This window comes from Pelobates fuscus, chromosome 6, assembly GCF_036172605.1.
Source record: "Pelobates fuscus isolate aPelFus1 chromosome 6, aPelFus1.pri, whole genome shotgun sequence".
Classification (NCBI taxonomy): domain Eukaryota; kingdom Metazoa; phylum Chordata; class Amphibia; order Anura; family Pelobatidae; genus Pelobates; species Pelobates fuscus.
The window spans coordinates 19,916,977-19,930,890 of record NC_086322.1 but is presented as its reverse complement, the minus strand read 5'-3'; the positions used below and the strand labels follow the sequence as shown (position 1 = coordinate 19,930,890).

At 44.5% G+C, this 13,914-nt stretch overlaps 1 protein-coding gene across 1 annotated transcript in view; it reads left to right on the top strand.

Moving 5' to 3' along the window:
• Positions 1–13,914, top strand: part of FBXO41 (F-box protein 41) — a 144,806-nt gene that overhangs the window by 89,233 nt on the left and 41,659 nt on the right. Inside the window, exon 2 of the mRNA XM_063457545.1 lies at positions 699–1,686. Within this exon, the coding sequence (XP_063313615.1) occupies positions 950–1,686 (737 nt within the window). The 5' untranslated portion in view covers positions 699–949. The remainder of the gene's footprint in view (positions 1–698; positions 1,687–13,914) is intronic.

The window sequence follows — 13,914 nt, the reverse complement described above, 5'->3', positions numbered from 1 at the left end:
AAGCACTTCATTCCGAACCTGGTGTTTACACAAGGTCATTTTTGTTTTGCATCGCACTTAGTGTCCCTATCACATGAGAAGAGCTTCTATGACTCCAAGTACAGTGTCTGTATTCGAGAAACCTGGGGCAGGACAATGCAGAGCTTTGTACATAGTGGAAGGCTATTGTTACAGTTACTTTATGAGGAATGCTGCACTGTGTACACACAACTCTTGCTAAACATCCACCCTAGAGGAAGTGTGGGGGGTATAACTACACAACCAGACATTTTGTATATGTTATGTTACTTGTACACTAAGGATTTTATAATTAAATCTTTCCCACTTTATAATCTACAGCATCTAATATAAATTGAAACCGGACCAATATTTCTTACTGTGATTTGATTATGTCATTAGCAGCTTAGTTAATTAGCTCGTGTTTTTTTACAGAGAGAGAAACATGTTAACAGGCACAATCAGTGTCACCTTGCAACACTCCTATAATATTTAAATTAATATCTCTCGAATAATATCACGCAAATCATGGTTTCCCAGGTAAATCATTTAAATCATTAAAGTCCCAGCTAATTTCATATAAATCAACATCTCCTAATATCCTTTAAATCAGAACCAAAATTCCCTGTAAATAAACATTTTATACAGAACCAAAATTATGTTTCTATTGTTTCTGACTTTATTTTCCTCTGTCTTTCCAGTGGGTTGTTCCTGAAGAAGATATCTTCATACTGGACTGAGGGCCTGAAGAAGCAGATCACATGTAACTTTGCATAGAAAGTGCAATCTACTGCTTATTAGTGTCAGACATGATCCTGTGGATGAGAAGACTTTTAAAGTGGAACTCCCTTCGAAGTTCTGCCACATGCACACCCCGTGATACACCATGACCCTCAGCTTTCCCCTGCTCTGTTTGGAGCTGCCTGACAAATACCACCTTTTTAGCTGAGGGATGGCCTCTTTGGATCTTCCTTATCGTTGCCCAAGGTGCGGTGAGCACAAACGTTTCCGGAGTTTGTCCTCTCTTAGGGCCCACCTGGAATATAACCACACCTATGAGACCCTCTATGTCTTGTCGAAGACCAATAGCATATGTGATGCTGCTGTCTTTCCCTTAACTAGTGAAACTGCTTTGATAACCCCAACCCACCGCAGGGACGTATTCGAAAGTACATCCTTCCAGGGAAAGGAGCAGAGGTTTACCTGTGACATTGTCCAAACTGAAGACTTTAGTCCACCATCTTCTCGTTACGCACAAGAAGTGGATATCCCCTTAGGTGAGATATTCACCAAGACGACCAGCATGGCATCCCATTCCTCGCCACCGGCTGCGGTGGCTGCTGCTGCTGCAGCATCGGCCGCTGTGGATGCTGCCTATGAGGAAGGCTTGGCGAGGTTGAAGGTGAGAGCCTTTGAAAAGCTAGAAGTGGACAAGCGGCTGGAGAAACTAACTGAGGAAGTAGAGCAAAAAATAGCAACCCAGGTAGGGCGGCTACAAGTAGAACTTGAAAGGAAAAGCTCGGAGCTTGAAAAAGCCAAACAAGAGAGCGTAAGATTGGGCCAGGAAAAACAGGAGTTGGAGGACAGAGCCTCGGAGCTTACCCGGCAAGTTGATGTCAGTGTGGAGATGCTGGCCTCACTCAAACAGGACCTGGTTCAGAAAGAGCAGGAGCTAACCAAGAAACAACAGTGAGTCTGTTTATTTTGTACTAAAAATTAGATCTGTCTGTCTGTCTATCTGTCTGTCTATCTTGCTCAGTCACAGATGAAGCCATTACAAATTCTGCAGAAACAAAGTTTTAAGCAAATATGGCCTGCATGCCCTTTATAAAGAATGTATCTGCTCTTTACACACAAACGTTCACTAGCAAATATCCAGATCCAAAGAGATCGCAATATAATCATTTCGGTTTATTTTGTATTAATTCACTGTCAGGCATAAGGGCCTTCAAGCCATGCACCAAGAACATATAACTTGGACTAACGTAATATTTAATGTCTTGTAACCCAAATGGTCAATCCACTGGAAAATGATTTGATAAAGGGGGTTATTCACTAAATTGGCTTAAGGGAATTGAACATTTTAGGATAAAAATTCATTTCAAGACTCAGCTTATAGGTAGGGTATGTTAGGCAATCCTTCAATAGTGACCAACCAAATTTGGTTTAGCAACTAAACCCCAAAGACTATTACTGGGTTATTCACTCCACAGAGTTGAGAATGCCATGTTTTTTGAAAGTGGTTATACATCGGAGAAGCTAAACTGGATGCTTAGCCGACTTGGAGAACTTTTACAACGGAGCTATTTTGAGCCTTAAATTTACTTTAAATTCTCACTTGTTTGAATTCCTGACAATATTCTCATTTTAGTAAATATCTCTATTACCGGTTCGGAGAATATTTATACTTTGCCTCTTTTTGTCATTGATTTAACAAATCCTGTTTTAATTATGCTTAGTATATAAACCTTTTACGCTGATACTCTTTGCTATTTATTTTTATTATCTGTCTCAATGCGAAGTAGGCCTGGCAAAATAGAACCACGGTGCTGTTATAATCTCTTAGATACTACATTTGTTTTCTAAATCTTTTCATTGTAAGTGGTAGGGCCAGGGTGTACCCTGCCCAAACAGTGGTCATTGTCACTCTCAGCTGATGATGTCCGGCCCCGTGATATCAACACAGTTATTGTGTCTCATATAAAAGATCACTGAATTGCATTGAACTGCAGAACAAATGGCAAACTTTTGGCCAAACAATAGATTTAGAAGAAAATTCTATTTAGTCACAGCTTGTCAATTATATCTCAAATTATTTAAAAATGTGTTCGGGATAAATTCCTCTGTGCTTTGTTCACTGAATAGCACCCAGCACCCATCTTACCTCTTGCCCTCACACTGCACCCAATATCCCTCCTGCCCTCACACTGCACCCACCATCCCTCCTGCCCTCACACTGCACCCACCATCCCTCCTGCCCTCACACTGCACCCCATATCCTTCCTGCCCTCACACTGCACCCAATATCCCTCCTGCCTTCACACTGCACCCACCATCCCTCCTGCCCTTACACTGCACCCACCATCCCTCCTGCCCTCACACAGCACCCACCATCCCTCCTGCCCTCACACAGCACCCACCATCCCTCCTGCCCTCACACTGCACCCACCATCCCTCCTGCCCTCACACAGCATCCACCATCCCTCCTGCCCTCACACTGCACCCACCATCCCTCCTGCCCTCACACTGCACCCACCATCCCTCCTGCCCTCACACTGCACCCACCATCCCTCCTGCCCTCACACAGCACCCACCATCCCTCCTGCCCTCACACAGCACCCACCATCCCTCCTGCCCTCACACTGCACCCACCATCCATCCTGCCCTCACACAGCACCCACCATCCCTCCTGCCCTCACACAGCACCCACCATCCCTCCTGCCCTCACACTGCACCCACCATCCCTCCTGCCCTCACACTGCACCCACCATCCCTCCTGCCCTCACACTGCACCCACCATCCCTCCTGCCCTCACACAGCACCCACCATCCCTCCTGCCCTCACACAGCACCCACCATCCCTCCTGCCCTCACACTGCACTCACCATCCCTCCTACCCTCACACAGCACCCATCTTACCTCTTGCCCTCACACTGCACCCAATATCCCTCCTGCCCTCACACTGCACCCACCATCACTACTGCCCTCACACTGCACCCACCATCCCCCATACCCACACACAGCACCCATCTTACCTCTTGCCCTCACACTGCACCCAATATCCCTCCTGCCTTTACACAGCACCCACCATCCCTCCTGCCCTCACACTGCACCCACCATCCCTCCTGCCCTCACACTGCACCCACCATCCCTCCTGCCCACACACAGCACCCACCATCCCTCCTGCCCTCACACTGCACCCACCAACCCTCCTGTCCTCACACAGCACCCACCTTACCTCCTGCCCTCACACTGCACCCAATATCCCCCTGCCTTGAATTTGTGATTGTGAATAATCACAATCCACTGTGAATAACCCATGTTATTAAGCAGCCTGGTGGCATCATTCATTAAAGCTGTAGCAGAGCAGTACGGCTTCTGGGGAGTCTAATTAGGAGAGAATTACATTAATCCATGCAAGATATTACCTGAGCTTGAACAAGCTCCTTGGCAGCATCTTGCATAAGAAAGGGGTGAATGTGAGCAATGTTTTTAAGGTGGAATCGACAAAATTCAACGTACTGGATATGAGGTGCAAAGGTGAGGCCAGGATCAAAGATAACACCAAGACAACGAGCTAGCAATGCAGGTACCATCATCTTGCAGGGAAAGTGAAAGAGGAAGATCAGCATTATGAGGTGGCAAAATAAGAAGCTCTGTTTTAGAGAGATTGAATTTCAGAAAGCGGGAGGACATCAAGTCAGTTTGAAGAAAGGCAAGAGGTGACACGTTGTAGGACAGTGGGGGAGAGATCAGGGCTGGAGAGATATATTTGGGTATCCTCGGCATACAGATAGATGGTGTTAAGACCCCTCTGGCATAAAGGAGTAAAACCGCCGTTTAGTTAAGATTCCCCTTTTGCAATAATGCAAACTCCATTCGTATACTCCAACCGTACGAACTGCAACCAGGGGAATGTACCAGTCTCCCGACCGGGACTTGTACAGATCCCAAAACTCACGAATAATAAATCCACGAATCGCGGCTAACAGCCGATCAAATATAACATCCAAGCGGCTTACGTTTCCAGTAATCAGTCGCTAACCGTGTAGTAAATCTCCCCTCCAATAACGAGACCAAGCTCCGCACTGAGGGTAAAATAAGAACTGGCTTTACTGTGGGCTACCCGCCCGTATTTATGCAGGTCTCCCACTTGGTGGACACTCCCCTACGGGACCAAATGGGAGACTGTAATGACAGACAGACATATGGCACTTTCAGACATACAGGCACAAAATATTCCCACAATGCATCCCGGTTTCCTCCCCTCTGCCCTGGAGATAATCAAGAAGTAATTCAATTATCTCCAGGACAGAGGCAAATCGCCATTTTAAATTAGACACAAAAAACGTATAAAATTGCATAAGTTTACAATTACCGAACATATTACATTCGTGCAACATATCCCCAGATAGCCTGGATCTGAGTGCATATTCTTAGCGAATAGCGCTCAGATCCCATACGTACAGTTCAATCGCCCCGGAGTCAAAGTCTCTTACAGTCTTTCGGTATGCGATTGACTCCATCGGACGGCTATCTGGGTTAAGTCCATCCGTGCAATCCAAACTCCCGAACGGCCGGTGGTTGCATGCCTTGTCGACTGAGAAGTAATTTCAGCGGTGTTCGGCAGAAAGAGTGTTTTTTAGTTCCATACCGCTGGTCTTTCGCATGGTGTAAAATGGCCGCCGCCTCGTGGTTGGCATAAGAACGACGACCACCCTGAATACGGTTGGAATGGAGAGGTGTCTGCGGTTAACCACAACGTTCTAATTGGGGCCAAGAGGTTAACCAGCAGCACACTTCTCTCCCGGGTGGCCGTCCGTTCGGTAGTTTTAATCGGTTCTTTCAGGAAACAAACGAACAGGGGTATACGAACAGACAAATAGACGAAAAGGGGCAAACAGACAAACCAGCAATCTTAGTCTATGCAGATGGGTCTGTCACAGATGGTAGCAGAATCCAAAGGAATTTATGAGTTTGCAGAGAGTATAAAGTGAGAACAGAAGGAGACCATTCTCCTTGGGGGACTCCAACCGAGGCAGAACGAGGGGAGGAGGTGCTATTAGAAAAGGAGACACTGAACGAACGTTTGGAGAGATAGGAGGAGAACCACGAGAGTACAGTGTCACAGAGACTGAGGGACTGAAGAGTTTGGATATGGAGGACACAATCAGTGTCAAAGGTGGCAGAGGTGTCAAGAAGAATTAGTAGGGAGTAGTGGCCTTTGAATTTGGCTGTGGTTTAGGTAATTTGTAACTTTAGTCAGAGCAGTCTCAGTAGAGTGGAGAGGATCGAGGAGAAAGTCGGAATTGAGGAAGTGGATGCGCTCACACTGCACCCACACTGCACTCACACTGCACCCATCCCCTCTCCTACACTCATATACTGCAACACCATTACTCCTGCACTCACAATGCACCCACCATCTATTCTGACCTCACACTGCACCAATCCACTTTCCTGTACTTATACACTGCACACATCATCTTTTCGGCACTCACACTGTACACATCGTTTCTCTTGCCCTCTTACAGTACCACCATCTCTCCATTCACACTGCACCTCATTGTCTCACTCTGCACCTATGATCCCTCCTGCTCACCAAGCATCCTCTCCACCCTCACATCGTCTTCAACATCCTTTCCACCATGCCCTACACCCATCCCTTCTAATCACACAGTTGTAATGTAAGGAGCCTCTCCTTGCATTCATTCAGCGATTCACATTATTTTGATAGCTCACTATAAAAGTTGGCTTGAACGGGTTAATAAGCCTCATATCTTGACCACATTCTGGTTCCCACCTAAAGCCGAGACACGAAGTGCAATTACACTTGATCCAGATGACGCAGGTGGGTGCAAACTGCTAAATCAGGATGTTTTATTAACCAGCGTGAAGAACCAGTATTTATATATAGCACCAGCTAAGGAAATCTGCTTCTTACACAATGTGCAAATTCCCCCTTTCTGTGCCGGGCAAAGCATGAGCATGGAATCACAGTTTACATCTGAATACTGAGTTTTCCTTTTATCAAATCCATTTAATTTTTAAACAGTTTTTATTTGACAGGTATAAACTAAAAACAGAGGAAGAACATGACAGGTGGATTCTGCAAGAAATCATCAAACAAAATAAAGAATAAGCAGTCAGGTTTAGACACTGAACATTACTGGAAAGTTTTTACTGTCTCTCAACATTATGACTTTGTGTGGCATCATTATAAGAGATTACACATTAACAGACATAAGAGAGCTGAATTGGCTCTGCCCTTGGGTAGAGAGTTAGATTGGCTCTGACTTCAGCTAGAGACATTGGCTATGCCCTGGGGTCGAGCATTGTGTTGGCTTGCTGCTCAACAAGAGAGTTGCATTGGCTCTGCCCTCAGGTAGAGTGTTAGATTGGCTCTGTTCTCAGCTAGAGAGATCGGCTCTACCCTTGGGTATAGAGCTGACTTGGCTCTGCCCTCAGGTAGAGAGTTGGAGTGGCTCTTCTTTGGCCAGAGAGCTATGTTGGTTCTGCCCTCGGGTAAAGAGTTGGCTTGGCTCTGCCCTCCGTTGGGAGAGTGGGATTGGCTCTGCCATCGGGAAGAGAGTTGGATTGGCTTTGTCCTCCTGTAGAGAGTTGGATTAGCTCTGCTTTTGGGTAGAGAGTTGTGTTGGCTCTGCCCTCAGGTAGGAAGTTGGATTGGCCCTGCCCTTGGGTTGGCTCAGCCCTTGGGTAGAGAGTTGCATTGGCTCTGCCCACTGGTAGGGAGTTGGATTGGCTCTGCCCTTGGCAAGAAAGTTGTGTTGGCTCTGCCCTCGGGTAGAGAGTTGTGTTGGCTCTGCCCTCGGGTAGAGAGTTGCGTTGGCCCTGCCCTTGGGTTGGCTCTGCCCTTGGGTAGAGAGTTGCGTTGGCTCTGCCCTCGGGTAGAGAGTTGCGTTGGCCCTGCCCTTGGGTTGGCTCTGCCCTTGGGTAGAGAGTTGCGTTGGCTCTGCCCTTGGGTAGAGAGTTAGATTGGTCATACTGATGGGGCAGAGCTGTAAAGAGATCACCGCCATCTAGATTTGAGGTAAGTTAACTCTTTAAATTGACCGGTACTGGGGAAAAGGGGGCCCAGGATACTCACCAACACTCAAGCATCGGAGTGTAACTGTAAGCCATGCTGCTCAATCCGAAGCTCCTTCTTCTGACATCAGCAACAGACAACAAAAAGAAAAGCCCTCACACTGGACATCCATAGATACATAGGGACCGCTCCTCAGCCCTAACCAAGATACATATTTTATTGTATTACAAAATAGCATTAAAAGACATTCTGCAATAACATTCTGTGTGACAAAGAAACAGTGTGTACAGTGTTCCCAGCCAAATAGAGTATATTCCTGAATGGGGGAGTTCTTGTTTGTTTATAAAAGAAACGTTGATAGGCTGTCTATTCACTTGGCATCTCACTGGATATACTTATCCTCCTCTCTACTCTGCCTAACAGATGATTATTATTTTTTTATCTCTGTCTACCAGCGCCCTCTGCTGGCTGTATTTATATTCATTTTTAGTAATAGTGCTAGTATTTTTTTTAAAGCGCCAGCATATCCATTGCAGCCAGCAGGTTAATTCCATTAGTTTCCATGGTGATTGCTCAAGTGTTGGACCCATGTCACACAAACCCCCAAATTACCCCAAAAACTGTGCAGAGCAATACTCATGCAGTTCTCTAAAAGAGTAAAATTAGCTACGCTCAGATGAAACCCCATACATTTTCACAAGGATGTTCCATGAAATATTCTGTTTATCCATCTGTTTGTTCCTATGTGGCTGTAAAACAGACCATATAAATGCAGACAATCTAGTACAGGAATAACATGTACACAAGCTATAGTTTAACCCATCAATAGTAATGTCCCCCCCCCCCCTCCGTCATGTGAGATTTGCTTAACTTTCTGCCCTCTCCATGCCGGTCACTGTCCTGCTGGTGTGTCTCTCTGGCAGATATTATAAAGACAGATCTCAGACGACACAATGCTTTCCCAATACAAATCAGATATTCTGTCTGAGACCATTTGATTGAAATAGCCAAGTTTCATTGGAAGCGGCTCTAGTGGCTGTATGTGTGACATTTTAACCTGCAATGTGAACATTGCCATTTTTGTAGCACGGAGGTGCTTTCATTTGCTGGGTTAAAACATGGCACTCAGAAAACTTCACTGAGCTTAAGTGGCGAGGGTGACTATAGTGTTCTTTTATTACACAATAAGAAACTGGTCTACAAACAGGAAAAAAAAAATGGAATTGCTGAGCAGATGTCGGTGGTAGGCAGGGCCAGAATTTACTCTCTTTGCTGCCCCAAGGCCAGTTTCCTCAGTATCTCCCCAGTCCCTAATTTATACATGCATATTAATGTATGTTATAGTAATCTTATAATCTGCTTATAATATATATAGCTGCCATACTCCCTCACTGTCAAGAAGGTCTCCACTCATTCGTTGGACCTGGGTTCTGGGAGGCCATACCTGGTTATTTACACACAGACAGGCAAACAAATGTGTTTCTTATGGGCATCACTGGGCTCTACTTTCCTCCTCAAAGACACATTGCCCCAGGCAACTTCTCCAGTGGAGTAACAAGCTATGCTGGTTCCAGCGGGTGAATGAGTTGAATGGGTGAAGGTGAGGTGAACTGCCCTGCACTCCTGTTTAGTATCTTGTTTTAAGTTTATTTTATTCTCATTATTGGTGTGTTGTGACTACGTCTCATCTGTTTTATTTGTCCCTCGTACATTTATTTCTTGGCGCTCTGCTAGCCACTGTAACACCACCAGATCGAAGCAGGGCCTCTCGGTTGGGCACAAGCTAAAGCAACAGTAAAACACCCAATAATGTGTTTGCATTCTTATGTTTTTTTAATGTTAAGGGGACACTCTACGGCCCAAATATAAAAAAAAAATCACTGCTTAGTAGATATACCACCAATAAAAACACGCATGCATTTGATTATAATTTTTTTCATTGTGGGTATATCTCAAAACAGTCTTTCCAAGGGAGGTGTGAAAAGGTTAACTCATAAAAGTTCTAATTTCTTAGAAAGATTAAGTGCTTTAGGGATCTGGAGTGTCCCTTTAAGTGTTTTTCGATCTATTTATTATTTATTTGTATTAACCTCTTGTCTGCTAATTCTTTTCAGGATGCCTAAAGAGTAAAAATGTTTCAGTTTAGAAAATTTTATTTTTTTTTACCCGCACATAAGTCCAATATATCAGGATCTCTGACAACAGCACTAAAGACTTCAGTTATCAGTTTACTTTCTGTAATGATTTTTATAAAGTTAGTATTTCTTTTGATAATATACAGTTTGCTGATTCTGGCAATCCTACAGATATACCGGCAGTGTTTGATCAGCTAAGCAGCATTGGCCTATATTACCCGTGGGATGCAAAAGATTTAATTTGCCTTATCTTTTGCTCATTCAGACTGGTTATTAAGAAGGCTAAATCTTAGTGCCTCTTGATAACAGAAACGCTTGTGTACATAATCCTTCATATAGAAACCGAAACTCTTAGGTTAAGGAACGGAATCATAGAGAAAAATCATTTATTTAACATGTTCTTTTCATGAAATTGCAGCATTTGAACTGATTCATTATTTGCTATTACTCTCAATCAGTGGTTCACAACATTTTTGGACCAAGGCACACTTCATGGAGAGACATCATCCCAGGGCACACTTCATGGAGAGAAAACATCCCAAGGCACACTTCATGGAGAGACAACTTCCCAAGGCACACTTCATGGAGAGACAACATCCCAAGGCACACTTCATGGAGAGACAACATCCCAAGGCACACTTCATGGAGAGACAACATCCCAAGGCACACTTCATGGAGAGACAACATCCCAAGGCACACTTAATGGAGAGACAACATTCCAAGGCACACTTCATGGAGAGACAACATTCCAAGGCACACTTCATGGAGAGACAACATCCCAAGGCACACTTCATGGAGAGACAACATCCCAAGGCACACTTCATGGAGAGACAACATTCCAAGGCACACTTCATGGAGAGACAACATCCCAAGGCACACTTCATGGAGAGACAACATCCCAAGGCACACTTCATGGAGAGACAACATCCCAAGGCACACTTCATGGAGAGACAACATCCCAAGGCACACTTCATGGAGAGACAACATCCCAAGGCACACTTCATGGAGAGACAACATTCCAAGGCACACTTCATGGAGAGACATCATCCCAGGGCACACTTCATGGAGAGACAACATCCCAAGGCACACTTCATGGAGAGACAACATTCCAAGGCACACTTCATGGAGAGACAACATCCCAAGGCACACTTCATGGAGAGACAACTTCCCAAGGCACACTTCATGGAGAGACAACATCCCAAGGCACACTTCATGGAGAGACAACATTCCAAGGCACACTTCATGGAGAGACAACATTCCAAGGCACACTTCATGGAGAGAAAACAAGGCGCACCTATTTTCTTTCTTTTTATCATCTTTCGTTAATAAATGTCACATTTAATGGAGAGATATGCACACGTTTAACCAAATTGACTTATTAGTTTTAATTAACTGCCAGATGGAAGTTTATTTGCAATGCTAACTGGGCCGGAGGTGGTTATCTCGGTCCACCCTGGAGCCCTATTTATGCCAGAAATGGTCGGAGGTCACACTCAACTTGCAATCTGGCGGCAGAGCCTGCTCTGAACCTTGAGCACTCTGTGAAGAAGGCGGCCTCCCTCTGGGCTCTTGGCGCCCTCTGTGGGCATCCATTGAAATCGGATCACTTGCAGCTCTAGGTGCCCAAACTGGGTGCTATCATATATATAGTGATATATATAGTGGAGAGTACTTGCTGCCCTGCAGCTGTGCCATTACACAATCAGAGGGGATAAACCGGAGGCTCAAGATGACTCCTCAATACTCACCACAAGAAGAATACCCGATGCAACGGCTGTGGTCCTGCAGCAATTCAACCTAGAGCGATCGGACACAGCCTCGGTGGCAGTCTGGCTGTGTGCTGGCATTCTCATATCGGTGTGATGGGATGGATTCTTGCTGGTGGAGGGGACTGAGTGGTCTCCATGTGGGCATTGGGGGTGCCTCTTCATGCCTAACACAGTAACTTTGCTTATTGTGCTTTGCTTTATTTTTGCAATACTCATCTGGCTAGCAAAAAATCTGGTTGGGCTCAGGGATCTTTAGTAACAATGGCATATGTTCTTTTGATCTGCACTAGCTTTTTGTTAATATCTTACATGCCACACTGCCTTAAGTATTTCTGTTTATACATTTATTTTCAATGTTTATGTGACTAGCAATAGCTGTTGTTGCATTGCCATCCTGTCTGTTACTAAATACCTGGGGCTCCCCTCTGTCACCTGGGCTTCCCTCTGTCAGAATTACTGGCCCCATGTACTGCATAAAGCTTTTCAAATCTCCATGGCTGAACTTCCAGGTTCGGCCATGGTCCCTCTGACGTAGAACATCACTGGGGATTCCCTCCAGCGAGGGAGCCCACTGCAGCAAGATCACAAGGTCTGCAATGGTTCAACAGCACTGGGCTATGCAGGTTGCCGAGTGCTGATAAACGTGTGTGATCGAGGCTGAAGTCAGCAAGGGAATCCCTCTGCTAGGGTTAGGATTAGAATTAGGTTTCAGATAAGTGCTATGATTGGTATTAGGATGAGAGTTATGTTTAAGATTAGGCTTTTCTCTTTTTTTTTTTACTCTTTCCTCCCTCCTATTTCCCTTAATTAAGAATTTTTTGTTTTTGGATTTCTTTGTTTTGTCCTGATTGTTGATTATTTTATTTAAGACTGCAGCATCAATACAACTACAAACTACCGCTAGTAGGGTCTAAGCTTTGGGTTATGGCGTATTTAGCATTGGGGGAACTAGAGGCACAATAAATCATGAATACTGTATTTCTATTATTGGTTTTAGATTTTTTGTATTATTGCTGCTGTGCATTCCGTTCTCCCTTGGTTATCATGCAAGCTGGGATGGAATTTTATATCTCTCTGCATGATGCAGTCTCTCTCTGCAGGATAGTATTGCGAATCAATGATGTAACTTTGGCTGATCAGCTTAAGTCGCTGAGATTTCCGCTCATTATGCAGGAATTATATAAACTCTTCAGATATCTGAGAAGGGATGGGAGAAAGCTTGCACCTTGTTGGGGATTATTGTGAATGTGTCTTTAGCAAATCGAGATTTAAACATGTAAGAGCCTCGAGTCAACTTGACTCTAGTCTACAATGGAGAGACCGATGGTCCTCAACAGAATAAAGGAGGAAATGCATGCAGAAACATGCAAATAATGACAGACAGACAACATGCAGTAACAGACTGAAAGACAGGATGGAGTTAGATATGATACTTGTTGTAGAACTTAGAACTGAGGAATAAATATGATTTAATATCGAGTTTAACAATAAGCCACATCCGACGATAGGAGAAATGTCTCTAAATGTTAAAGATATCAAAAGAAAATGTAGATATGCAGGTATAAACACCTATAGGGTGGACAAGCTTGGTATGCATGAATAAACAAACCGGTCATGTACGCAGGTGTAGGTAGACATGCAGGCAAAAAGATTCAGAGATTCGAATTAGAAGAAGGCGTTAAAACAAAACAAAAACAACGCTGCTGTGGAAACATACACCATATACCCAGCAGTACCAATGTTAGTTAAGTGTGGCCAACACATGAATATGGGTATATGTAGCAGGTCATCATGCTTGGAACCGGACAGGCTAGTTGTCCAGAGTGGACACCTAGAAACGAAGCCTACTGATTAAAACTGGGTTCGTCGTGCTAAGAGCAGTGAGAGGGACACGACAGCAGCAACGTTATTACTAGTGACACATGAGACTTTATGTCAAGCTTGGGCTGTTTATTAGTATGCACACAGAAAAGACCACCAGGTCCACAGCGGGGTTACTCGGGATACTAATAAGCAATATAAGTAAATCTGAAGGAAATGCTTCCCCATTATGGTCATTGAGCAGGCACATGAGACAAGAAACAAAATAAGAACTAACTAAGACAAGACCACTATATATATATAGAAAGCAGGGTGTCAAAGCCAAATAAGCTGTATTGTTTGGTTAAACCCAACAGGGTGCTCTTTGAGTCCTAGTGAGAAGAAAACTCCACATAAAAATGAATTATTAGTATTAGCTGTGATAA